This window comes from Alosa pseudoharengus, unplaced genomic scaffold (assembly GCF_046254945.1).
Source record: "Alosa pseudoharengus isolate Yale_2024_CS ecotype anadromous, Long Island Sound unplaced genomic scaffold, YU_APseudo_1.1 YU_APseudo_1.1_scf_12, whole genome shotgun sequence".
Taxonomy (NCBI): domain Eukaryota; kingdom Metazoa; phylum Chordata; class Actinopteri; order Clupeiformes; family Clupeidae; genus Alosa; species Alosa pseudoharengus.
Genome location: NW_027468587.1, coordinates 10,809,472 through 10,836,730, shown reverse-complemented (window position 1 = coordinate 10,836,730; position 27,259 = coordinate 10,809,472). Strand labels below are relative to the sequence as shown.

Sequence of the window (27,259 nt, the reverse complement as noted above, 5' to 3'; positions counted from 1 at the left end):
CCTTGTAATATAGCTGTGTAAGTCACTTTGGTCAAGAAGTGTCTGCTAAATGTAATGTAATGTAATGTAATGTAGTCTACATAGGCCTACCATCTTTTGTGTTTGTGCTTCATGTATATCAACACTCCCCCACTCATGGACTATACACTGGGCGAATAGTCAAGTTATTTCTGAATAATTTTGTATACTTAAGTGGTATTCCAAAATAGCGCCATAAAAATTGAAATAGCCTCAAAACCCAAGGCTAGAATCCCATAGAGCCACCATTCAGGCAAGGGCCAAAATCCGTGGTCATGACCAATTCTTTTTAGGAAATGCTGGACAGCAACAGTGTTTAGACTTTCATGGAGAATGCATGGTTTCATTTTTAATGCAACAATTACCGATAAATTTGATCTAACTTTCGATACAAACTTATGCAAATCTTTTCAAGTCCATTAATGTCAAGCTGTGGGACAGGACTGTGAGACTAGACAAATCTTCCAGTTAAATTTATTCTTAATGAAGAGAAACATTTGAAACCATATAACTATGTACTGTACATTATATATTTATTTATATCATATTTTAGTAATAATTACACTTTTTATTACAGGCATCATATAATCAACTATTAACAAAGACATCTTCACTGGCATGTGAGCCTGATATTGTTCTTATTAAATTGCTCTAAAATAGATGGTCCAACATTCAACCCAGCTACAGTCAATCCACTGGCCAGCTGATACAAACTAGTCACACACATTTAAGAGCAAACGGAGCTTAGATTCATGGACCTACTGGCAGAAATAGTTTGGACATGGACTCAACCATGATGTACAAAATTCATCAAGCCCAAGTTCTATTTGCTACTGGCAACATTTGCTGAATATTATCTGACTGAAAAGACAGAAAACAGACAGAAAACAAAGAAAAGCATACGGACATATCCACAGAGATGCTCCTGTGGAAATTTGACATTTTCTTTTTTTCCAGCAGAGACATAGAACTTAAAAGTGCATAGGCCAAACTGACCACTGATAAAAATTTCTTTAAGTTATTACATGCCAAAACAGAAAATTAAGATAAAAAATGATGACTAGATTGAAGCAGATTTAGAAAAAAACAAACATTTCAAATGAACTCAGGGACGGAACCCCCCTAAAAGGAACGGCAACCCCCTTCACTGTATTTTGCAATCAACTATTTCGGAATAATTATTTTAGGTGTCATCAGATGGTCCATTCAGAAATGTACAAAATACATTAAACAAACTTCAAATGTTCCCTCTGAAAATATGAAACTACAGACCTGCCTTTTACAAGAAAAATGTATGTCAGTCATATTAGTGTCATAATGTATCCTATAGAGATTGTTTCTTTCATAGACCTAACGTGACTGGCCTATCAGCTGTGAAGAAGACTGCGCGTCATGATCCGCAGTGACCATTCAAGGGCTGTTCTGTTCTTGAGCAAAGCACTGAGCTCAATTACACAAAAGAACAGACTTCCACACAATATCAGGCTGCTGAGGAAATGCTAACAAAGGCTTAGAAAAAATAAAAAATATATTGTTTACAGTTCTATGGACTATTTTCTCATGTGATCTCAAAGGTCTTTTTTTTTCTTTTTTTCAAACAAACAAGAATCAAACATCTCTGACCAAGCAATCCTCCGTCCTTTTGAGAACGTGCAGAGGGCAAATGAGCATCAGGACGGGGAGGAAGATTATGTCATCCAACCACCATGGCGGAGACCGCAATCTCTAAAGCACCCAGCAGACTTGCATCTGTCAGCTTCATCATTGTCTTCCTCATCACACATGCTTTGCAAATGCAGGCAAATGCAACTTACAGACTGAACAATTAACATTTAACAGCCTCCTCTCTGCCGAACATTATTTCTTTCCATAAGATGCACGGACAAACATAAAAAAATACATTTAGATGGAGTCATACAAACAGATTTCAAGTTAATCCTACAACTGTGTCAGTTTGGCTGTGAGCTTGCGTCTGTCTGTTATTTAGTGAGAAAGGTTAAGTGTTTTTATTGTTTTTTTCCATTGCCTAAGGGAATGAATACAGAGAGTAATCAATCCTACAGATGTGGATGGATGATCCATATCCTTCAGACAGTTTCTTCAAGGGTGAGAGGTCTTCAAGAGTTTGATGGGAGGAGGTGTATTAACAGGGGGGATGGTGGGGGTGAGATTGCATGTTCAGATTCTGAGCTGGATAAGGCATTGCACGGACGGCCATTACACAATGCACGGTATGACACAGAGACCAGGGTGGACGGGGGGGGGGGGGGTTCTGTGCGTGAGGGTGTGGCTTCCCTTGAGGTGGTTCTAGAACAGTGGGAGATCTTTTCAACCTTTGTTTTGATTTCCTTTCTCTGAATAAGGCAGGGTCTGGTAGTGCATGGTATGCATGAGTGTACACACTAGGATGCAGACATTCAGCCATTCTGTTTCTTTTTGTTGCCATACTTGTTTATATCTCAGTTTTGTTCTCCCCCCATGGGGATTTGTGTTTTTCATGCGTCAGTCGATGGTAGAGGGTAATCCTGGCGTAATCCAGCAGCTATGTAACGGCTCACAGTTTTTTTTTCTCCCTTCACGAAATTCGCTATTAATCCGCTCCCGTGCAGGCCGATTAGGCCATCCCTTTTAGTAAATCCCAGAAAGATCCAGTATTCCAGTGGTGGGCTATTTCTATTTTTTTTTTTTTTTTTTCAGATTTCCTTCTTTCTAAATCTGAAGTGTTATGTAATCCACAGAGAGTGGGAAGGAGAGACACAGACATGAAGGGGAGGGGGGGGGGTCAACATGGACCCAAATCCCTACACGCTGCTCAGAACCTGGTGATTCGGACTCCTGAGTCTCCCACAATGAGTCGGGCCATGGAGGGATGAACCTGGACAGAGGAGGGACAACAGGCTGGTTAGACATCACAGAGAAGACAGCACTGGACCATTTTACTCTCACTGTGGACTCAATCCTGAATAACAAAATGTAAAACACACCAAAAGCTTAAGTGGTTTTACATTTACACACAAGCCCCTAGGGTCACAAGCCCCTAGCATCCCTCCATAAACATAAACACACACACACACACACCTGAGCCTGCAGGGGTCCATAGGGCACCAGCTCCCCGTCCACAGTGAGGGTACCCCTGGATGAGAGGGGCTGCAGACGGAAGGCCTTGGCAGTCACGTGGCTCACGTACGGTGAGCTCAGGGAAAGGTGCGCGCCCCTCTCCATCGCCAGGAAGAGGCGCAACAGCGTGGCGCGCGAGATGCCCGCCCGCACAAACGTCAGGTGAATCAGGCCGTCGTCGAAACGGGCGTGCGGCGCCGCATGCAGGTCCGCGCCCAGGTGCGACTGGTAGATGGCCAGCACCAGCACAAAGTCCCCCTCGATGGTCACCCAGTCGCGCGTGGGCAGCGGCTGGTCCAGGGGCGGCAGGAGGTCGTCGCGGGGCGGGATGTAGGGGCCGCACACGTTTGGACGGTTCTTCAGGGGCCCCGCGGGCTCGGCAATGTCAAAGGTGAAGGAAGGGGAGGGGGAGCGCATCGAGGGGGAGGGGGAGGAGGAGCCGGGGGTGTTGGGCCGCGGGGCCAGGTAGGAGGAGGCGTGGGGCGAGGCGCAGCTGGGCGAGGAGGGCGGCGTGGGGGACAGCGACAGCGACAGAGAGGGCAGCTTGGGCGGGAGCGAGTTGGAGTGCGAGTGGTGGTGCAGCAGCGAGAGCGGCCGCGGCCGGGCCGAGTTCTGGTTCAGGTCCAGCGCTTTGGGCTTGTAGGAGAAGGGCGAGTGGCGGAACGGCGAGGAGATGGTCAGCGAGCGCTCGCGCGTGTCCGGCGGCGGGAAGGCCTCGCGCTGGAAGTACGTGCTGTTGGCGTCCTCGTCCTGCTGGCCGTACGCCGCCGGCTCCATCTCAGCGTCCGAGTCAGCGCTGGCGCTGATTGGCTGGCTGAAGAAGGCTTTGGCGATCTGGCTGGACGGCGCCGAGTTCTTGCGGACGGCCGTTCGCGGCTCGGGCGGCTCCTCGGAGTCCAGGTCACCGTCGGGGCATTCCTGCGCCTCGCGGCCCATCACCAGGCCGTAGCCCTCACTCACCTCTCTCGCCTCCATCACCCCCTCCTCCCCATCCACCCCTCCACCTCCCTCTCTCTGTCCCTCGCTCCTGCCCTCCTCTCTGCTACTTCTGCTGTCGTTCTCGCTCCCTCTATCCTCCATGTCCTCCTCCCTCTCTTCCTCGTTCCCTTCCAACCTCTCGGTCGTGCCCAACCTCCCCTCCGCCTCCAGTTCCCTTTCCCTGTCCTCCGCCAGGCTGCTGGCGCGGACCACCTTGACCCCTCTCGCCCTCTCCCTCCTCCTCTCTCGCTCCCTCTCTCTCTCCTCCCTCTCTTTCTCCCGCTCCCTCTCCCGCTCCCCGTCTCCCTTGCGCAGGCTTCTCTGTTCGCTGAGGCCCATGTCGGAGACGGTGCGGTGGATGGGGGTGCGGCAGAAGCTCTCCAGGCCCTCTGTGATGCTGCGGGACAGGAGGCGCCTCTGAGGCGGGGTGGTGGTGGTGGTGTCGGGGGACGGGGCGACGGCGTTGGGGGGCAGGTAGGACAGACGGCCTTTGTAGGAGCGCAGAGACGCCAACCGAACCAGCGTGCCTAGCGTGAAGCGGGCCGAGCCCAGGCCCCGGTACCGCTCGCTCTCAATGTCCACGTCCGACACGAAGCCCCACGCCACGGACAGGAAGGAGAAGAGGCGTCTGGGGGCGGCCGGCCGCCCATTCTGATTGGAGGAGGAGGAGGAAATGGGACTGGTCGTCACGGAGACCAGGTCCATGGGTCTCACCCCGCCTCGGCAGAGCAAGAAGCAGCAGTTCAGGAGAAGGGGCTCTCGAAGGCACATGTCATACCTGAGAGAGAGAGAGAGAGAGAGAGAGAGAGAGAGAGAGAGAGAGAGAAAGAAAAAAATGTTATCTATCAAAAAGGGCAGAGTTTAAAGATTGCCCATGATTTGTTCTTGGGTCAAAGTTCTGTGATAACATTGCTCTTGCAAGACAGTAGATAACAGGGGAGGCCTGGTCAGAGAAGCAGGAGGGCTCATCCCGGTGTCTTACCCCGCATAGTGGTTTACGGATCCAGCTAGGGCATTCCCAGACCCGCATGGTAGAATTCCCACTGGAGTCTTTATGGCCGTCTCCCAGTCTGGCCTTTCCATGAGACCATTTATCACCTATCGGATCAATAATAAATAAAATGCATTACTGAAGTCTTGCAAAGAAATTCCATCTCTGCTTTTGGCTTGTGGTTCCCTGACTAAGCATCGGCCAAGGTTAAAGTACAATCAGAAACTGTCCATCACGTCCCTGGCCATATTACACAACGTCAGATTAAACTCAGCATTAGTAACAGGCAGTCAAATGATGATCGTGCAGAAAGGGCAGCTGACTAGTGAAGTACTCAAGAGTGAAGTACACTTGAGATCTACTTGAGAGTATCTACCGTAGAGTATGCCATGCCATGAGCATGCAGTAATGTTTCATAGCATTACGGATGGCAGGCTAAAATAGGACAGTATTAAGCCTGTGTAATTACTGAGTTATAGAGACAAATAACACTGTGGGTCTATCCACTGTCTATTCAGCTGTATGTGCTCAACAGATGTGCGCTTAAGCCCCTATGGATGTGAAACTATTTGAGTCTTGAGGGAAACAATGCAGAACAAATCAGACAAGCTTCAGGGGTGTAGCATTAGCCACGGCTACGCTAGGCTGCTGATTTTCAGGGGTAGAGTAGAGTAGGGTAGGGTAGGGTAGGGTAGGGTAGGGTAAACTCTCCACCACATGGCAGAGCTAGTGTTGTTGCATTTGGGAGGTTAGTTTGAAATCATGGCAAAGATATAATTTCCAGCAGGCAGGGCTAGTGGCGAAGAATTTGTGAGACTAGGCTAAAATGTGGCAAAGAATGCATTGGCAGGGCTAGTGTTGAAGCATTTATGAGGCTAGTTTAAAACATGACAGTGATGATATTGGCAGGAGGTTCCAATGTGATTGGGAGGTCTATGGCGCAACTTGCTACAGGGCCCATACCACATTCGGGTCCACATGCCTATAGGTCATTTCCCAGCACCACCCCATCTGTGCTCCACTTGCTTCCTGACACCATCTTCACTGGCCTATCAGATTAAAGGCATAAAAGCCACCCCCCTCCCCAAAAAAAGTCTGCTCTCCTACAAAGGCTGTCTGTCCTACCTGCCCCCCAACGCCCCGTCCCCCGACACCCCCCGCCTCATATATAAAATGTGATTGGGCATAGTCACACACCTCATGAAGGAGTCCATCACCGGACACTATGATGATACCGTCCCACTCCTGCAGGGAAATCTCCCTGATGAGCTCTCGTGCGTGGTTCTGGCGCTCTGTGATACAGCAAACCCCACCACACACACACACACACACACACACACACACACACACACACACACACACACACACACACACACACACAACCATCTTTAAGCAGAGAGTTAAATAAGACAATTTTCTGTGTTGACTTGTTGGCATGTGACACATGACATACAGTAGGAATGACATGACACTGACAGTGAACTAACATTAGAGCAATTACATCATGCCTACACAAGCCAGCTGTATTCAGTAACATGCTCCATTTGGTACCCTAAAGGTTGCACAAGCTGGCCAATTGAAGACATGTTTTATATGGATCAGTATCATGACGGTATAACTGATGTGCACACAAGTATTTATTATCGTTATCCTGAATGACAATGCTGTTGATGAATAGATACTTGGGGTGGTGGCTATGTATGGGTTTAGTGATGCATGCTGAATGTCATTATGTATGAGAAATTATGATTTAGGTACTTAGTTATACAGTATATGCACCTCCTGGAACTGTTACTGATGTCTAAATGTACTGGGGACAGTGAAATTTGTTACACATACCTACATGAGGTTTGGTCAGGGTAGTTATATACACTGTTCCTGGAACTATTACTGGTGTACAAATGTACTACTGAGAACAGTAAAATGTGTCGCACCTGTCTGTATGAGGTTGTAGCTGATGTTGGCCTCTCTGATCATTGGCAGGATGTGTGTTTGACACCACTGCATGGCCTGGCCCCGCCCACTGAAAGGATTGACCAACAGCAGCAGGCGACGAGGGCGGGGCAACAGGCTTTTGCTAAATTCTGGACCAGAAAAAAACAATACTGTGAGAATGTGAAGCGCAAAACACAAATTTGATGATTGCAAATTTGATAATTGACGTATACCAACATAACATCACATTCTTCTAGGAGACATGATTAAAGGTTCTCTAAGCACGGTTGGGTAAGATCACTTGTTGACGTTTCAAACAAAACAGCAATCTATGTAGCTCGCCCCTCCCTCCCCTCCCTGCCTCCCATGCAATTGAAACATAATACCTCCATGAATTGAAACTGACATGAACGCGTATCGTCGGTGATTGGATGGAACAGTTTGTTATGTTTTATGGTCCAGGCTGCACCAGGCTGTTTTTGTTGCAGTTTTTGGAGCCTGCGCTGTCTACAGAGACCGCGTTTTTTACACTGTATTCAGGGCACAGGCAGCTAGCGGATGGTGAGGAGATGTTTACAGTATGTGACAAAAAATGTTTTACCTTAGAAACCGCATAACATCGCTTAGAGCACCTTTAATATAATCTTAAACATACCTGTACATATACACACACACACACAACATAAACATTTAACGTAAACAACATATTAGCAACGCTAGTTTAGGATTGGGACGAAGAATAGCATTGTGGACTCGAGCAGGATTCTACAGCGTATAACCAGCACACTGGAAGCCTGTAGTTTACTAACTCTATCGGTAAACCTTTGGCCTCACACGGATAAAGCATCTGAGAGCTGATCAGTAGGTTATAACATCTCTTCCCCAGCCTTCTGATCGGGATCTAGCCAGATCTGAAAAGGCTACTCTGAGATGATTTATGAGTGTAGGTCCAAATCTAGAGCATGACACACATACACACACAATCACAGCAAACAATCCCAATCACACAAGCAGACACGCCAAGGAGGCCATACCATAACCCAGTCACACAATGCCCCCCACCCTCCTCTCTCTCCAACACGCACACTCGCACATCAGCACACACACACACACACACACAACATTCACATTAATACACCCACACCAAACAACCCCCCCTCACGTGCAACTATCTACACCTGCGTTTGGGTTTTACTTCTCTAAGTCCTAACCAAAGAGCAGGAGGCAGTGAGTCGCTACAATGCAGATATCACACAGTCTAATGTCACTAAAGCACAGAGCGCAGAAGATATCACACAGTCTGATGTCACTAAAGCACAGAGGACGGAAGGAAAGGAAGGGGGGGGGGGGGGGGTAGTGGCCGGGCCGTGCCATGTGGCGTATGGTGGACCCACCCTCTCTCTGCCAGTCGCGTCTGACACAGCGCTGATACAGACTGGGGTTGTGTGGGAGTGTGTGTATGTGTATATGAGTGTGTGTGTGCGTGTGTGTGTGTATGCAATAGTGTGGAGACACCAGATAAGGAGAGAGAGAAAGAAAGCAAAGGAAATGCACCATTAGACAGACAGACAAGAGATACTTCACAAATTCCAACAAACTCATAGGCGCACACACACACACACACTTTTACACAGATTCTTTTCCAAGATACAGTAGGATTTCCGTTCCTTCAGCTCCAATGTTGAGATCTTTTCAAGAGCTCCTAGAGCAGAATGTAAGTGTGTGTGTGTGTGTGTGTGTTTGAGAACAGTATGACTGTGAGTGTGTCTCATTAAATGACTTCAAAAAGCTCATGAATGCCGTGTAATGTAACTCGTGCGTCCTCTGGTCCTGACCAGCCAACTGGACTGCTTCACACAGCAGGGACAGGGGCACAGCATCTAAACATTGGCCACACATCTGCTCGTGGGACACTGAGTGCTAGAAGTACATAAACTTAAACACGGCCCGTCAGCGGCCCAGCTGCTAAAGACCTCAGACAGATCCAGAGCCGCCATGTTTTGACTGAATTCCACCACAATATAAATTCCTACTGGACACTGGACCTTACAAATGCTCTTGCGTGTACTGTAAGTAGAGAGTGCTTGCTGTTCAACACACCTAGTTTGGTTACCTGATTACTTTCCCACACACAAAAATTCAGGATTACAATGTTCATAAGGGCATTTGGGGTTAAGCTCCGAACATACCTGCACACACACACACAAACACACTTAAAACACAGAGTGACTCACTAGTCACAGTAATCTCACTTCATCCAACACAGCTGTGGATCTGGCTGTATCCCCAAACTTTACACACACACAGTTAGAAACAGTCAAAATCCTAGTTCTGTATAAACACATGTGGCCACACAAACAGCAACTTAATCATAAAGATATCATGTTGGCCAGCACAGCTGACGATAGTGTGAACATTCATACTGACTCTCCACTGCTGTCGAAACATAACCCAAAATCAGATCTCTAGAGGGGGAGATCAATTCCTGTTGTAGCCGACGGCATGAAATTGCATGAGATACTCTGACTCAGTAGCATTTGTAATTCACTGTATGATATTTAAAATGGTGTGGAATTCATATTTATTAAGCATCAAAGTCTGTATCTATATCGGTGCATCCCTAACTTAAACATTCCATGTAAACATTCCATCTCAATGGTAACCCTCCTTCCAGCTTCCTGCATGTTAGATGAGAACTACCTCCTCAAACGTTCAAAGACAACTTGGAAAAGTGTTAAGTGCTAAGTTTTGCCTGTGTTTGCAAATTTGAACACACCTCTGGTCTTTTGTAATACTGCCCACCTCTATGACACAGAAACACAGACACAGAGATAAACCCACCTGTGGTGGCACTGACGACGACTCCTCTCAGCAGGCACTGGACGGCGGCGTACCACTTCTCGGCCTCGGCTCGGCTCTCGGCCAGGTACGCCCTTACCTGCCTGCGCCGGGACACGCCCTTCCTGCGCCGGCCCGGTGGGTACCAGTAGAGCACCAGGAGCGGCGGAGCCGGGGCGCGGGGGCAACTGCACCCCGCCAGCTCCACCAGGGGCAGGAGCAGCCGCGCCTCCTTGCCCGGCCGCGGCGAGAGCCGCTGCACGTGGATGTGTGTGTGCGTGAGCGTCAGGGCGTAGCTGGCCGCCGGGCTGCTGGCCTGTAGAGACGCCGGCCCCCCTGGGCTATTGGGACAGCTGTTATTGCCCCCGTTGCCACCTCCTCCTCCTCCACTACCACCACCTCCAGTGCCACCTGTGCTCCAACCATCAAACTGGCCATGGAGCAGGGCTTCGGACGGGGACGGGACCTGTGGCTCTGGGGAGCGCATCCTCACTGCGGCAGAAGGCTGCCTAGGGCGACTGGAACGCGAGGAGTTACCTGTGCAAAGTTCTGAGACAGGGAGGTGGGTCTGGCATGCAGCTGGCTGGTCATGGGAGGTTCCGGAGCAATCTGGGCAGTGTGCAAACTGCTTCCAGGGTGAAAGTTCTTGGTTAAATTATAGATGTGTATTATATGTTGCTGTTTGTTCTGAGTGCTTTGTTTATAAATAGGTATTCTATGGATGTTTAATCTGGGTCACGGTCTTCAGTTTACTGCAGATGTTCTTTGTTAAATCCCAAAAGACTTACGTTTTCTCTTTGGAACGGCAGTTTCCTAATCCTCTGTTAAATGCACAGTTCAAAACCTGAATTTTAAAATGCTTCTCTTTTAAATGTTGTTCCGGCTTGGAACACCGTCAGTTTTTAAAGTTCATAACACAGCAGTTATACAGTTCTAACAACAAATACATCCAACTAAATAATAATTACTAAAGTGCTTTTGAAGACTTAGATTGCTCTTCATCAATTGTCTGATAATGGATGGCAAATTCATATACATACAAATATGTATATATTTAAACAAAAATCATTAAAACATCAAAACATTAAAGTTTTAAAAGTGGACTCAAAAATGTTTGTTGCAGTACACCAAAGGAAGCGAATGATATGCAAGATATCTGATCAGTGTAATACTGGCAACAGCTTTGTAGTGCAACACAGGCCAGGCAGCCACAGATGGCGTCATCAAGGTCATGAGGTCAGAGAGATGAACATTAAATAGCTAGTCATCCAGAGGTCAGCTGAATTACTTTTAAACAACTGACACACAGAGCACCAACAGCAGGAATGAGGAAAACCAAGTCCACAAACGCCCAACTGGACTAGGGAGAGGGCTACTGCCTCCTCGGCCTAAACTGTGTTGTTCTGAGAGATGCCGGAACTGAAGGCATGCCAAGCTAGGGGGAGCTGCGGGGAAGTGAGGAAGTGAGGTGGCTGGATAAGACTTTCACTTCCTGTCTCGGACTTGCTGAGGCGCAGGTGGGATGGAAGTTCATCCAATGGAAAAATGCCACAAATTCCAGCCTTTGTAATCCATGAAAGAATAAATGTTTTTTCCTCAGTGTTGGCTGGTTTACAGCTAAAAACAGGCATTAAAAACGTATACACAAAAGGTGTAAAAGTCAGTTTTGTCCATTTCGCTTTCTTTTACGTCATGGTGTTCTGTTTATGTAAATTCCCCCTGTGTCACGGTTTAGGTCCATTCCAAAACAGGTGTCTATTGGACAAAGGAAAATAGACAGGCAAAAAGTCAGAAGAATGCTACATCTTACACTCTGTAAAGCACACCAAATGTCGCTCAGTTTAATTTTCTCATTGATCTTTATATCATATTTCAAAAGTAGGCCTATTAGGGTATCCACACCAATCGCTATCCCCACCCCCTGCTGTAGACCTATAACCCCGTGTTCACTAATAGATAAATAAGTCATTGTGCCATTGGTTTCTCTTCCCGGAGAAAGGTGAAGTAGAGAAACACGCAGGGAGAAGTGAAAAATGATCACACGTCAAAAACATTGAAGCAATGATTCACTGCGGCTGACCAAGCGCATCATCACCCATCAATCTGGACGTAGAGTTCACGAGACAACGACAGACTCAAAATCACACCAGTCTAACATCCGTCCGCATGACGCCATCCGATTTTTGTCAAATATAGCGATTACGCTTGGAAGAGTCGTTCTGGGCAGGCCACAGCCAGGGTGATGGATGCGGGCCAGATTTCCGACCTAATCTATTTCACAACTTGTACTCCGCGACTGGCTTAATGAGAGAGAGAGAGAGAGAGAGAGAGAGAGAGAGAGAGAGAGAGAGAGAGAGACTTCAAGTAGGCTACCAGAGACACATGAATTAAGGGAGGAAATCGGCCACTCTCCACTGAGTAGCCTAGGATATGCCAGGCTGCTGGTCATTCCGTACAGCATGTGTCGAAGAACAATGTGACAGTTGTATGAAACGTAACCGGACTAGGCCTACACAGCGGTTCGTGATGCATTGCCTTCAGGTTTCATGATCCAAATTCCAAAAATCAAGAATTGGAAAACATATGTCAAAGTGCTCTAGCCAACGTAGCCTATACTGAAAAACAAATGCATTTCTGAAGACCACAAGAGCAGTTTTGATACTTTATGTGAGGCGTAGACAAAATGTGATCCAATGTGATGTACCATAATTGTCAGGCTCGCGCGCACCAAAAACACAGACCACAACAATATACAATCTTTGCCACAACTGTGTCCCTTGCTCGCGTGTCCATTGTTGAACCCAGAGCCATATAAAGGTACCTTTAAATGGCTCTGGTTGTACCCATAGACTTGTGTCCTTGAATTACTGGGCGGGTACCATAGACTGTAAAAAATAGGCGGGTACACGCTGAACTGTCAAAGTCCGAATCGCAAACACGCTCTATGATGATTTGAAATTGTTTTCTTCAAATTATCACGTTTTAACTATGTGTTAGGATTATCATATTTGAGGATAATACAAATTACAGAAAGAACATTAGAGCAACATGTAGCTAACTAACGTCACTACCGATATGATTCATAAACCAAGCTGAGCAGGTACATTTAAACCTTAGCCAGGTATTGCACTAATATCCAAATCCTTACAGTATAGTAACTGATAAAACAATAATTCAACGTTCATCCATGGACATGATACAGTTACACAACGCATTTAACGTGTGTACCACCTTTGGACAGCCTGGCAATGAACATAGTAATGGTGGTGGTTAACCTGTGTAAAAAAAATGATAAAAAGCTGGCTAACGCGATCTTAACGTAACGTTAGACAACGCCTTGACAAGATACAATGTCTATTCAATCTTAACACCTTCAAACGTTTGAGTAATCTGAAGTCATCAGGACGCAGCCCACAGACAATGTTTACTAAACTATTATACACCATGTATATCTTCCATCACATCTTCAACATCCCACAAACACATTCAATTGAGCACACTATCTTACATTGACGCGAAAGCTATCAGTGAAATAGAGAAACAGATAAAGTAAAGAGATGGTTATCAAACAGGTGATAACCAGTAATATCCTCATGATAACTCGTACTGTAACTTCACTTATGGCCTCGTTACACCAAATAACTTTGACAAGATTTGGGAAAGATTTTTGAAAGACTGGAGTCTTTTAACTAATGCCCCCCCCCCCCCCCCATTAAAGCTTTACTCAAAAGACTAGACTATTTTAAGAATCTTGTCAAAGTTGTTTCGTGTAACGAGTCCATTGGGCTATCAAGCAAGACAGAGGCTAACGCAGTTGCAGAGGATGAGATCATTCACTGGTTAGCCGACTGGCAACTTTTCCCTTCATCTAGGTGTTATGTTGATAACATAACAGAGGCAGCATTGTAGCATTAACATTACTCATTACAGCTAAGACATTAATTCTAACTGTCTGACATATTGGTGTTTGGATAGAGTCCTCTTCAATCAGCTAGCTGGCTAATAGGGTTGGCCAGCTAACAAGTCAACATTGAGAAACTGCAAAACATATAACGTTAAGCAGATGGTTAATACTACGTTACTGCATAGTCATAACAATCGTCAAAGCCTGTCTGCTTAATGCTTTGTAGCAAGCTAGGTTACAGATATCATTGTTAGCCTTTTGCCATGACTGTAAAGCTTGGTGGCAATAATACTCGCTGAACTGGGCGACTTGTCTGCATTAGCTAGCGTTAACGTTAGTTACTTCTTTTAGTAACGTTATAGCTAAATGCGTCTAATGTTTCACCAGTCTCATGAGCTTGGATCACAAAGCTAACACAAACATTCCACAATTACTTGAATAATCATGCACACAAAGTATGGAAAACTCACACCTATTACCTCATTACAGTTCCCCCACGACGAGGTAAAGTCGCGATCCTTCACTGGAAAACCTCAGTCTGTACATGTTCAGGAAGTCTACTTGAGACAGAGCAGTCTGCGACTATTTGAATGGCAGAAAGAACATCCAATGATGTGAAGGGACAGCTGTTATATGTTAAAATGGCTTGCCATAAACTGTCATCCTCTAACAACTTGTGGTGTCATAAAATAAAGGTACAAGCCCAACGTGAGAACAAGTAAAGTGGAACGAAAGCTAAAGAAAATAATTGAACTGGAGAGTATTCCACTTAATGAATCCATCGCCACCAAAAAAGAAAACAAATACTTTACAGAGTACCTTTTATTTTTTTCCGTAAATATAACCTTTCACCTAGGCAGCTAAACCAATCTCGACAACGATTCTGCGGAAGCTGTCAATTTGCATCAAATGAATGACAGATTATTTGGACCAATAGTCGTTTTTACTGAGAATTAGAGGCGGGAACACGTTTTGGAGGAGGGGCCTAGCGTCCATCTTTAATGTACTGTATTGAAGAGATTGACGAGAAGAAAACATTGAAATTTGAAGTAAAGAAGGCTCGGTAATCGCGGACGTGGCTACTAAAACAAAAAGATATACGACATTAATATAACTTACAGAAGGTATAGAACATATATACATTAAACTGGGTCCATTATTGAACTCATCATCCGTAATTCTGGAGGAACTAGCCAGCTAGCTTGACTGTGCAGCAACGTTAGCTAGTGAGCTAGCTAACTGTTAGCTGGCTTTCTTACCCTTTTCAGCATTAGCTTGCAATATTCACATTTCATTAACCTGTTAGCTTTAACATAGCTTAAAACTTTGCATCTGTTATTGCCTTCAACCGTAACTGCACCAGATTAATACGTGCGTTATTAACGACGTTAATAGTATCTGTAGTTTCCTTGCATTCACACTGTAAAACGTCAGCTTAGCTAACGTTACCTGTTTTCCAACGATAAGAAACCATGCTATCTAGCTAGCAAGCTAGGCACTCGAGTATAACGATATGTAGGTAACGTTTGTTATTTTACCCTATTGTTTCATGTGATGGCGATAGCTGTACTTGACATATGAAGTGACATGGAGTTACTGTAGTGCTTGACCGACACAGATGTTGTGCTTATGCTATCCAGCCCTTGTAGCTCTGTCTGTTCCAATGTAGAGGGTTGTCGGGGAAAATGTTTTAGTTAAGCAAGCCAAGTTAACTTAGACATTCCCCCTGAATATTATATGAAACAATAGTTAAACATTCCTACGGTACTTATTTTGCAAGTGTTGACCACTTGTCGTTAACAGAGCCTTTGTCTTCACCGTAGTGCTACTTTTAAATGATCTGTCAGTCGGACTGAAGTTGTTAGTCTTTGCATGTCCTGCAGATCTATATAGTTCCGCGGTTAGTCGAGCTAATGTCATGTGTCATTTTGATTGCAGTTATAGGCGGTATGAAGACAGTATCATAGCGAAGCCATGGCTGATAAAAGAAAACTCCAAGGTGAGTCTCTTCTTTATGTGGATGATGAAATGATCTCAGCAGCATCTTTCATGATTGGATATAGTGTGACGCTAGCGTTCATTGTTCTAGTTGCACATTCAAACGTGAAGCTCTTTCTATGTCTCTGACCTTTGAAACAGGTGAAATAGATCGATGTTTGAAAAAAGTCGCAGAGGGTGTTGAGCAGTTTGAAGACATCTGGCAAAAGGTAAGTAGAATTTAGTATAGGCCTCATATTTGGTATCCTGATGTATCTATCAAAGGAATAAAATCTCCAGGACAGCAGTGTGTTGACAAACCTTGTGATCCCTCAGTTACACAATGCAGCCAATGCCAACCAGAAGGAGAAGTATGAGGCTGACCTCAAGAAAGAAATCAAAAAGCTCCAGGTGAGAATGTGTTTATTTAATTTCCCAGGCACCATCCATCAACCAGTTAATTGTAAAATTTTCATAACATCAGTAAAATATGCCCTACTCTCAAGATGAAATATATTTATGACTACGTATGAGATAAGTAATGATTCCCTATGATGCCCTTACAGCGACTACGAGACCAGATTAAGACATGGGTGGCATCCAACGAGATCAAGGATAAGAGGCAATTAGTGGAGAACCGCAAATTGATAGAGACGGTAAAACTTCTATGATTTAGAAATGTGTTATGGTGTTTGTTTGCAAAGCCTCCTGTCAATGCTGCCCATTCAAACTGCAGTATATTTGTCACTCAGTACCAGCTGATCTGTTCCAGTCTTAAAACTGACCTAGAAACAAACAGCACTGGTGGAATTCTGTTTCCAGTGACCAGATAACAGCAGTAACTAACTCTCCTCTGTGCAGCAAATGGAGCGGTTTAAAGTAGTGGAGAGGGAGACAAAGACGAAAGCTTACTCCAAGGAAGGGCTGGGTTTGGCCCAGAAAGTGGACCCCGCTCAGAAGGAGAAGGAGGAAACGGAACAGTGGCTAACGGTAACAATGGGCTACAGCTACTGATAGCCAGCACAAGCAATAAGATAATCACGCATAAACACACCTTAACATAACAGCATGAACAGCTGACTATAGCTGAAATTGAGCGGAAATTATAAAACCTGCTGATTATTTAGGACTGTCAGGTTGTTACATTTTGCCAATAACTAGAGGTAATATGTAGTCAAAGCAAACTGACATTATATTATTGTATTGAACGCAAGGAATTAAGCATGAATATATAACTGACCTTTATCTGTGTTTGTTTTTCAGAATACAATAGACACACTAAACATGCAAGTGGACCAGTTTGAGAGTGAAGTGGAGTCCCTCTCTGTCCAAACAAGGAAAAAGAAGGGAGACAAAGATGTCAGTATCATCGTCCAACCTCCTCAGATTTGGCAAAAGTTTTCAGTTCCACTATGCACTAAACACCTCCTCTTTCCTCCTCTCTCTTTTTCTCCTCTTTTTTTTTTGTCATGTCTTCTATCATCTCTTCTCTCCTCTCTTCCCCTCTTTCTTCTCTTACCTCTATTTATGCCGGTTCTCCTATCTATTCTGTCTTCTCAACTCCTCTGTGGGCTCATCTCTCCTCCTCCATGTTCCTCTCTTTCGTCTCTTCTCCTCTCTGTAGAAACAAGAGCGCATAGAGGAGCTGAAGAGGCTGATCGAGCGACACCGGTACCATATCCGCATGCTAGAGACCATCCTGCGAATGCTTGACAACGACTCAATTCAGGTGGATTCCATCCATAAGATCAAAGATGACGTGGAGTACTACATCGACTCCTCCCAGGACCCCGACTTTGAGGAGAATGAGTTCCTCTACGACGACCTGGACCTAGAAGATATCCGTAAGTTTGAATGGTTACAGATATGTGTCATATGTAACATTTTGCTATTGTGTGTGTGTGTGTGTTTTTTTATTTTTTATAATGCCGCTGTTCGTTCATAGTCAAGTTAAGTTGTATGTTTCACCTAATTATTCTGTATCTTCCACACACCTTTCAACAATATTTTTAAGAATCAGAAGAAACTTGATTTGCAAATTTGCAACATGCGAAGGAATTTGTGCAGTTGTCTCTCTAGTGTCTGTCCAAACAACAGAAACTGGGGACATCATTGACTGAAACATGTGGTCAGCAGATTTTTCCTGACATGTTTCTGTCATGATTTTGTCTCCCTCCCCTGCCTCGGGCAGCGGCGGCGTTGATGGCCACCTCACCTCAAGGTCAATCCAACTTGGAGGATGAGATGTTCTTGCAGTCCAGCAGCACGCCGACCTCCACCACCTCCTCCTCGCCCATCCCTCCATCGCCTGCAGCCGGCACCGCGGTAAACAACTCCCTCTTCCTCACAAAACGTTCTTTCTCCTCCCCCTCCTCTTATCTCTTCTCTCGAGCTCTTCACCACCACTGCCCAAATCTCACCTCCATTTCTCCTCCTTTCTCTCCCCCTGATAACCACCTGTGTCTATTAAGAAGGGGATAATGTATGGAATACTGGTTATTATTGGGAAAATAAGTCCCGACAGGGTGAACCGGACCCCGACGCGCCAGCTTCGCTGGACTTATTTTCCTGATAATGACCAGCGTTACGTTACATTATCCCGCTTATTATACGGCTACTTGCCTCTTGGCAAAACGAAAAAATAAACTCCACATTATATGTCTCTTTGTTACCACTTTGTCGTGGCTTTAGCTGAGAAACAAATAGTTTGCAACACATGCGGAACTTGAATCAAACATTCTTTAGAACACAGCTGATCAACCGTCTGCTTTCACTTTTGAATGAAGTTCCATTGCAAGAACTGACCGGACTACTTGCGGAGTGATATGAAAGACATAAATCAGAAGCACAAAACCCCCTGCCATTTACAGCGGGTACTATATTTTTGCAGCGGTAATTACATGAATTTACTTTACCGTAGAACGTTGGGAAATCCCAAGTCAATGAAGCGTTCTACTAGCATTGCGAAGAGCCGTATAATATCTCATCCCTGATATCACCCACACCTCAGTGATTTGTCTTCGATCTCCTATCTGCCTCTCTTAGTGTTTTCTGTACCTCCGTGTCTGTTCCCCAGCTCCCCTGATAGCTCTCCTTTCCTGCCTTTCATCTGTTCCCCTCCTTCCTCCCTCACTATGTCCCCCCTCCTCCTTCCAACAGCTCATGTCGTCTCTCATATGGTGTAGGGGTGTAAAGGTACACGTATTCGTACCGAACCTCTTAGGTAAAGGACTTTAGGTTTAATACAGATGTGTCTATAACCAAATGCAGTCTATAACAGTATCAGTTGTTGTTTTTTTTTGCTTGCAGACCATGTTTCAAATTTGAGTTCCCACACAAACATATTAAGTGGTGGACCATATGTCAGTTTAATCAATTAACGTCAAAAACATTTGACATCTTTTCAAAATACTATTCCCGTTTAGCATCAGCAATGTTGTCAGTGAATTTTAAGTTAGCGGTACCTACAGGCTTACGGTACTGAAAATGAACGGAACCGAGGTACACACCAAACCGTGATTATTTTTTTGTGTGTGTACCGTTACGCCCCTAACATGGTCCTCATTTGTCTCCTTCACCACTCCTCTACACAGAGCCCGCCAGGCCTCCTGCTCCTCCATCAGCCTGAGGCCGCTCTCGCTGCACCCAACACCCCACACCCACCTCTCCTCTCCTCCATCAGTTACCCAGGCCTCTCCTCTACTCTCCCTTGGGTCTGCGATGAACTCTATTGTTGTGTTAAGGGCCATTGTTATTGATGTGTTATTACTGTGTGTGTGTATCTGTGTGTATATTGATACTAGGAATGTATTTGTTTTAGGAGAACTCTGAAGAGGACAAGAAAAGAGGGCGGTCCACCGACAGTGAAGTTAGTCAGGTGAGGACGCTTCCTATCAGGGACGTCTCTAGGCACAGTCAACCTAGTATTTGGTATTCAACCATGATCTTGCCAGAATGGTAAGAACCGCCATGCAAGGCTTTATATAGAAAGGCTTTATAGAAAATATTACAGTTCTGTGAGCAAGCAGATCTGATTGTATACATCTTTTTATTTCTGCTTGTTTTTTTGACAGCATTTCTTCCAAGTCACCATTGTGCTCTAATACTCTGAAGGTCTTTCATAGACTTATGGTCTCTGTGTGGTCTATGTTGTAGTCACCTGTGAAGAATGGGAACCCATCGCACTTGTCGTTCTCCTCCTCCTCCTCCTCTTCCTCTGGATCCGCGCCCTCGTCGGTCTCCATGGCCGCAGTTGTCGGGGGAGGACCGGCCGTGTCCAGCGGGAGCAACCTCCTGGGCAGTTTCAGCAGCGCCGTGCAGCAGCACCCCCCTCAGTCCCAGTCCCAGCAGCCGCCAGCGCAACAGCCCCAGCAGACCCAGCCCAAGACCCCCTCCACCCCTATCCCCATCCCCTCCAACAGCACCCCCAGCCCCCCCAGCCACCCCACACTCCCCACCTCCAGCACCCCCTCCCTGCCCAGCTCGAGCACCCCCGCCCCGGCCACGCCAAACTCCCAGCCCCTGGTCTCCTCGGGGCCTAGCGCGGTGGCCTCGGGCCTGGGCCTGGGGCTTGGCTTGGGCTTGGGGAAGAGCGGCGTGACTGTGACCAGCAGTTCGTCGCAGATGTCCAGCCTGGGCCTGTCGGGGATGACCGGCTCATTGAGCAACATGGCGGGGCTTCTCTCCACGTCCACGCCTGCACCGTACGCCCAAGCGGCCGCGGGCGGAGTGGGCAGCGCCCCCGGTGGTCCGGTGGGGAGCGGGAGCAGTGGCGGCCTCAGCAGTACGGTCCCCACGGCGAGCTCGGTCATGGTCGGCGTTGGAGGAGGCGTCAGCAGCGCGGGCGCGACCAGCAACGGCACCGGCTCGTCTCTGGGGCTCCTAGGGTCCAGCCCGGGGCACGGGGTACTGGGCGGCAGCATCCTGAGCCTGGTGCAACAGGGACAGTCGGCCCTGCAGGGGGCACCGCAGGTACCTCTCAGCCCCGTGGGCTCTGCCCCGGGCTCCAGCGCCGGCGTGGGCCTCATGGGGGGCAACGGAGGAAGTACAGGGGCAGCGGGCTCAGGAGTCGGGGGAAACGCAGCGCCCGCCAGACCTCCCAGTGTTCTGAAACAGAACGGAGGCACAAGTGAGAACCTTTTCAGTGCGTTTGTTTTTCTCATCCATATTCACACAGCTGTTAAATATACATATATATATATATATCTATACATTAATATGTCAGGAATCATGTCCATGGTCAATGCATTGTGTTTGTGGTGGCTAACAGCCAGGCTACACCGTGTGCACACTTGGAGCGCTCTGTTCGCGGAGCGTAAAAAGAATTTTAGAAGACTGGTCTAATTTTTCCGACTGTACGGGCCACCATAGCCAGTTCCGTTGATTGTAGTGGAAGCATTGAAGGATTCGATTGTTGCAGCATTCGCAGCGCTTCAGTTACGGCTTCTACACACATTTGCGTTTTGTCAATGCATGCCAGTGGGTGTTCCCGACGGTAGCCATGCAAATGACTTGAAGTATAACCGTAACTTGATTGGTTGGTGCCGTCGGTCGATTGGCTTGATTGGCCGGTGCCGTCTGTCAGTGCAGCAACAGCTGAACTTCTCAATGCGAGCGACGGGAGAAACGCGACGCAACGGACCCACAATTCAGTTCGGCAACGGATGACGTGAGCCCATGTAAAGTGAATGGGATGCGTCTCCAGCACTGCAACGCACGCAACTGTGTGTAGAAGCTGTTACGCGCCTGGTGTAGCCTGTGCCTGTAAGATCCCAAAACTGTCAGAACTGTTTTACGGGATGACAAAACTCACCCTCCTTCGTTCTTCGTTGTCCAGGTTACAGCGCCATTGTCGCGGACAACACACCTGACTCCACCCTCAGCAGCGGTAGCCAATCACAAAGCAGCCAGCCCTCATCTCTAAGCTCCTCGGGCAATCCACCGTGAGTGAACACATTAATTATTTATCTCTTAATGAAACAGCTCTGACAAGTAGCTGTGTTTCTTCTGAGCACAAGGCTGATTTAATGGCACTTCTGTAGTGGAAGTCACTCTGGATTAAAAAGCACTGAATTAACTAGATGAAGTGTGTTGTTAAAATATGGAGCTGTTTCATAGTCTGAAATATTGATTCTGGACTGTCTTTTTCTCTTGCTCTCATAATCATTGTTCTCTCTCTCTCTCTCTCTCTCACTCTCTCTCACTCTCTCTCACTCTCACATATACACACACACACACACTCTCTCTCTCTCACTCACTCTACCTCTCTCTCACTCTGTTTTCTGTATCTCTTTCTTCACCCCCCCCCTCTCTTTTTCTCTGTCCATATCTCTTCCTCTCCATCCCTCTCTCAGGCTGGATAACGGCCCCAGTCTCCTGAGCTCCATCACCCTTCCGCCCTCCTCACCCTCCCCCTCGTTCACGGACAACACCCCTGGTGGTGGAAGTCTGCTCAACGGCCCACACTCCTACACACCAAACTCTGAGGTCATCAAGGTGCGTCCCCAGTCAACCACAACTCACACACACACACACACACACACACATATAAACTGTCTTGAATTTATTTTGAATATCTTCTATCCATATCTTGAATTGGGGATCACTAAAGTATCTATCTATCTATCTATCTATCTATCTATCTATCTATCTATCTAAACACACACACACCACATGGACCCTGGGGTAGAACTGACCCACATCAGGCTCTGTCCTATAGTCTGCACCCGTTAGGAAGTCCTTCCTCATAACTGGTTCTTGTCCTGCCAGTACAGCACTGCCATACAGATCGTCTTATGGCAGTGCTTGTGTCCACTTAGCCCATTTTAGTATGGACGTTTAGTATTTTGAGGTGCAGCGATGGGCACGCTGGCCTCTGAGCTTGTCTCTGGGAGCAGGGGAAGTGCAGTGTGCTGCTGTCTGCAGCTTTGCTCCCGCATTGACTCTTTATTTATACACAGTCTGAAATATTTAAAAGTGTGTTATGTAACAGCAAAGTGTATCAGAGGTGTGTTGAGAGCTGGGTGACCCTGGGAGACACACAGAGTCTGTGTTTCTCTTCCTTTTGACCCATCTCTTTCTCTCTCTCTCTATCCCTCCATCAGGCCCCTGAGCCGTTAAGTTCTCTGGCTGCCATGGCAAAGAGGGCAGCTATGGTAACGGGAATGGATGGAGAGATTTCCTCCATACATCTCCCTGAAAGAGGTACAACTCTATACACACGCACGCACGCACGCACACACACACACACACACACACACACACACACCTCCTTTCTCCTCTTATAGAGGAGTAGGACAACACACACACACACACCACTAAGAGGGGTAGAACACACAGTATTTCAGAATATTGACAGATATAAACTATACCAAAATCTAACCCTTACCCTCACATATACATAAGGAGTGATTGTCACACATGCTCTGTTCTCCTCAGACATATTCACAGGCTCGGCCCCTAGCGGGCCACCTGTGGCCCCTCAGCCAGCCGTCTCCGAGGTCAATCTGCCACCGTCGTTAGGGGTGTGTCCACTGGGCCCCACGCCCCTGTCCAAAGAGCAGCTCTACCAGCAGGCCATGCAGGAGTCTGCGTGGACACACATGCCTCACCCGTCCGACTCCGAGAGAATCAGGTACGCACACGCACACGCACGCACACACACACACACACACACACACACACACACACACCTCACCCTTCCGACTCTGAGAGAATCAGGTACACACACGCACATTCTTACACACACACACACACACACACACACACACACACACACGCGCCTCACCCATCCGACTCCGAGAGAATCAGGTACACACGCACACATTCTCACACACACACACGCCTCACCTGTGCGTCTCCGAGAGTAGTGTAGTGATAAGAGCAGCGTCCATTTTGGTTGTGTGACAGCTGGAGAAAAAACATCATTGGCTTGGTTAGCATTAATTGACCATTATGTATTTGCTGGTCGGGTTAGTGGACTGACTGTTGTAACCACAGAGCAGTGGGACATTCTGCCCTGTTGATCGTATTAAACTGCCCTAAAGCTGGCTGTGTGTTAATGAGCTGTGATATTGAGTACTAACCCCCCTCCCCCCTCCACAGGCAATACCTGATGAGGAACCCATGTCCCACTCTTCCCTTCCACCATCAGGTCCCCCCCCACCACTCCGACTCCATCGAGTTCTACCAGAGACTGTCCACTGAGACCCTCTTCTTTATCTTCTACTACCTGGAGGTCTGTGCCATGGCTTTCTCTCTTTTTTTCTCTCTCTCACACACACACACACACACATACTGTACATAAACATACTCTCTCTCACACACACACACACATACATACACACACACACACACACACACACAAGCTACCACGATATCCACTACAGTCCTTATTCTCTGCCGGTGGCCTGTCTCAGAATATACACACACACACACACACACACACACACACACACACACACAGACACACGCAAGCTGCCTCCTGCTCAGTCACCTCTATCATCACCTAGCCTACTCTAGGTGTTCTGAATGCGTGTGAATAATCCTGCTGCTCTCTGATCTGCTAGGGCACAAAGGCTCAGTATTTGTCCGCTAAAGCTCTGAAGAAGCAATCTTGGAGGTTCCACACCAAGTACATGATGTGGTTTCAGAGACATGAAGAGCCTAAGACCATCACTGACGAGTTTGAACAGGTTGGTTTACCTCATTTCCCATACCTCAGCATCTAACCTGTGATCTCACAGGCAAACAGCAAACAAAGCCTCACAAAGCAAAACATGCAGAAAGTGTCATTTTATTCTCATTTTCACTCACTTGGGGATGGGATCCTAATCTTTACTTTTTTTTTATGTCGCCATTATTTTTCTCTTTGTTGTTTTGAGTTAGTTGCCCTTGACATAAAGCAACAGAGCCTCCAGGCTAGCAATAGCAGCAGTCTGTGTGTCTGCAGCAGTAAACTCACTGTGTGTGTGTGTGTGTGTGTGTGTGTGTGTGTGTGTGTCGGTTTCCTCTCTCCCTCAGGGCACATACATCTACTTTGACTACGAGAAGTGGGGCCAGCGCAAAAAGGAGGGTTTCACGTTTGAGTACCGCTACCTGGAGGACCGGGACCTGCAGTGACCGTCAGACTGGGGCAAGGGGGCGGGGGCAGGAGACGCAGAAAGCGGACGGGGCAAGGGCAGATGGGAGATGAGCTGGCCGCCATGGAGAATGTGCTGCTGTTGACATTCCGAGATTGAACTCCATGCCGTGATAATGTTTTTTTTTTTTTTTTTTTTAAGAAAAAACGTTGGTTGTAAAGTAGGCCTTTATCTTAAACGGGGAGAAGCACGAGAGAGGAGGGGGTCGAGTGCCTGTTTACACACAAACATTTGAACCTCTCTTTGCAGTCCTCTTGCCCGCTACTTCTGTTTTATCTCAATCCCCCAGCACCACCAGACTACACAAAAAGCAAACTCCAATTGGGAAAAAGAAAAAAAAACAACGCACCACCACCACCACCACCAGTGTAATTTGACTAGGAGTACTACCTGAGTCTGCGGATGTTTTCTGAAAGCATTTCTGTAGTTGTTCGCGTAGGCCTCCCCACTGCCGGTACCCTACAGGGCCAGTCCTGTGTTGAAGAGGACGAGATGTTAATTAAATTGCTATGCAATTGAATTCTACTCTGCCTCCTCTCTCTGTCAAAGAAATGTGGAATTTATATATATATATATATATATATTATAAAAATTTCACCCTTGAGTCAACTCAGCGTTTCGTTCCACTGCTGCCTCTGTTCATTTCAACAAGAGCAGTCAGCATCCCTCTTGAAAAAGAGAATATCAAATAATGACGACAAATAATTATAAAAAAAAAGAAATAAATCAGATGCAGGGAGTTATCCTCTTTCTCACTAACCGTGTGTAGGTTGTTTGTGGTTAAAAAAAGAAGTATATCTATATATCTTTTTTTGTCATGTGGAAAGCTCGGACATTTCTGGAATATGTAAAAAAAAAAAAGAAAACCCTTTCTCCCCTGTATGCATTTCTTTCATTTTGGAAACCAACTTTCACAGATTCCCTCTCATTTGTCCGAATAGGAGCGAGCACACTCACTTTACAAAGAATCATTGTTTCCCTTTTACTCGGTGTGCGTAAGCGTTTAAAGCCTCTTAGTTAAAAAAGGTGTCCTCAGTGAGTTTTCTTAACTGCATTTTCCTTCATTTTTTTTGGAGGGAAAACCCACAATCTGTATTTCAAAAAGAAACGTTAAGAAACTGTGTAGAAATTTTAAAAAAGAGAAATTATTTTTGGCTTAAGGAAGGAAAGGGCAGCTGACAGACAACATGTGAATTTCTCTCCAAAAAATAAGTACAAAAAATTATGTATAGAGTTGATTTCTCATATTTGCTTTTTTGACACTGTCAGGATAGCATGTGATATGCCATTCAGTAAGCCTGAAATGGGGAAAAGAGGATTGTACAATTTCAATAAAATACTTTTGTGAACAGCTGTCGGTGTTGTCTCTGAACACGATTCAGCAGAATGACATCATTGCATTCCATTAACGGAACTGATTTTTAATTGATTTGAATAAGGTACAATCTCTGGTGAAGTTCCCCTCAAATGGAAATCAACACTGCAGACACTTGTGTTATGAACAAAATTGATCTTTTTTTTTTCTCGGTTGGTCTGTTAACCTGTTCTCTTACAATAAGAATGGTGTATTCTATCAAGAAATGGGCTCAGTCTACAGCTCTACTTCAAATCCGTCGCAAACTGCTGAATTGCAGTAAATCAGAAATCCAAACATCAGCCCAAAAGTGAACCCAAACAGGTGCCTGCAGACAGACCAGAAACCAAACCAGCATGACAGGGAGCAGTATGCTAGGCAGATCACATTACCTGTAGTATTTCAGTTACAGAGAACATGCGTGACATGTAGATCCCAACAGCAACATTGTGTGTCACGCTGAGTGACAGATGGAAAATTTACGGAATTTTCGTCGGCTAGGGAAATCTACGAGCTCTGAGAATTCTTCCAGCTAAACAACTGGTCAAACTCAAGATGTCCTTCAGTCTGATGAGGTTACCAAGACATCGCAGGAAGAAAAATAAAAAAAGTGATGACATCCAAAAGCAGTTTGGAACACTTACACAGAAACCTTATTGTGACTGATGCATTGGCTGCTCTGTTACACATCTGCCAAGGTCTTTTCCTAAAGCCGCTTTGCCAAAAATGAAATGCAAGAGAATACATGCATCTCTGTTAGAGACACATTGCATTTCAGACTTGTCAGATTTGGAAGTACTTATTCATTTCTATCCACCAAGTCCTGATCTGACCAGAAGTCAACACATAGTGCTGACACATGCATATTCATTCAGAAACTACTGCAATATTTACTATGGTCACATCTCATCAAACTGCATGACCGAAATATGCACTTGGGTAAATATGTTGTCTTGGTAACCCTATAAATAAGCCATAACTGCACAGCTCTTTGTTGTGACACACAA

General features: G+C 46.1%; 2 protein-coding genes across 7 annotated transcripts; one reads left to right on the top strand and one right to left on the bottom strand.

The window, feature by feature from the left end:
- Nucleotides 1-544: 544 nt before the first annotated feature.
- sphk2 (sphingosine kinase 2) lies at nucleotides 545-14,415 on the bottom strand. Of its 2 annotated transcripts, none has more exons than XM_076280140.1 (7): nucleotides 14,252-14,415; nucleotides 9,881-11,632; nucleotides 7,039-7,188; nucleotides 6,302-6,396; nucleotides 5,096-5,211; nucleotides 3,097-4,891; nucleotides 545-2,893 (listed from the first exon to the last, which is right to left on the bottom strand). In XM_076280140.1, the coding sequence occupies exons 2-7, from the start codon at nucleotides 10,362-10,364 to the stop codon at nucleotides 2,831-2,833; spliced, it is 2,703 nt and encodes a 900-aa protein (XP_076136255.1). In that variant the 5' UTR covers nucleotides 10,365-11,632; nucleotides 14,252-14,415; the 3' UTR covers nucleotides 545-2,830. The 2 variants fall into 2 exon arrangements, with proteins under 2 accessions (XP_076136255.1, XP_076136254.1); XM_076280139.1 differs by having other exon boundaries at nucleotides 14,261-14,415.
- Nucleotides 14,416-14,779: 364 nt separating this feature from the next.
- cnot3a (CCR4-NOT transcription complex, subunit 3a) lies at nucleotides 14,780-26,249 on the top strand. Of its 5 annotated transcripts, none has more exons than XM_076280136.1 (19): nucleotides 14,780-14,905; nucleotides 15,720-15,780; nucleotides 15,921-15,988; nucleotides 16,095-16,169; nucleotides 16,325-16,414; nucleotides 16,620-16,748; nucleotides 17,022-17,117; nucleotides 17,383-17,602; nucleotides 17,980-18,083; nucleotides 19,352-19,471; nucleotides 19,579-19,635; nucleotides 19,914-20,901; nucleotides 21,595-21,700; nucleotides 22,112-22,253; nucleotides 22,862-22,961; nucleotides 23,196-23,391; nucleotides 23,862-23,994; nucleotides 24,326-24,451; nucleotides 24,780-26,249. In XM_076280136.1, exons 2-19 carry the CDS (start codon nucleotides 15,756-15,758, stop codon nucleotides 24,876-24,878), a joined length of 2,874 nt encoding a protein of 957 aa, XP_076136251.1. In that variant the 5' UTR covers nucleotides 14,780-14,905; nucleotides 15,720-15,755; the 3' UTR covers nucleotides 24,879-26,249. The 5 variants fall into 5 exon arrangements, with proteins under 5 accessions (XP_076136251.1, XP_076136250.1, XP_076136249.1 ...); XM_076280135.1 differs by having other exon boundaries at nucleotides 17,950-18,083; nucleotides 19,914-20,886; XM_076280134.1 differs by having other exon boundaries at nucleotides 17,950-18,083.
- Nucleotides 26,250-27,259: the final 1,010 nt, after the last annotated feature.

Bases quoted from the DNA above. Each gene is read 5' to 3' on its own strand.
- sphk2 (XM_076280140.1), bottom strand. From the start codon at position 10,364: ATGCGCTCCCCAGAGCCACAGGTCCCGTCCCCGTCCGAAGCCCTGCTC. The intron at 6,397-7,038 runs GTGCGACACATT...GCTGTATCACAG, and splicing joins CTACAACCTCATACAGACAG to AGCGCCAGAACCACGCACGA. The intron at 2,894-3,096 runs GTGTGTGTGTGT...TCCTCTGTCCAG, and splicing joins ATGGACCCCTGCAGGCTCAG to GTTCATCCCTCCATGGCCCG.
- cnot3a (XM_076280134.1), top strand. From the start codon at position 15,756: ATGGCTGATAAAAGAAAACTCCAAG. The intron at 18,084-19,351 runs GTAAACAACTCC...TCCTCTACACAG, and splicing joins CGCCTGCAGCCGGCACCGCG to AGCCCGCCAGGCCTCCTGCT. The intron at 21,701-22,111 runs GTGAGTGAACAC...TCCCTCTCTCAG, and splicing joins AGCTCCTCGGGCAATCCACC to GCTGGATAACGGCCCCAGTC.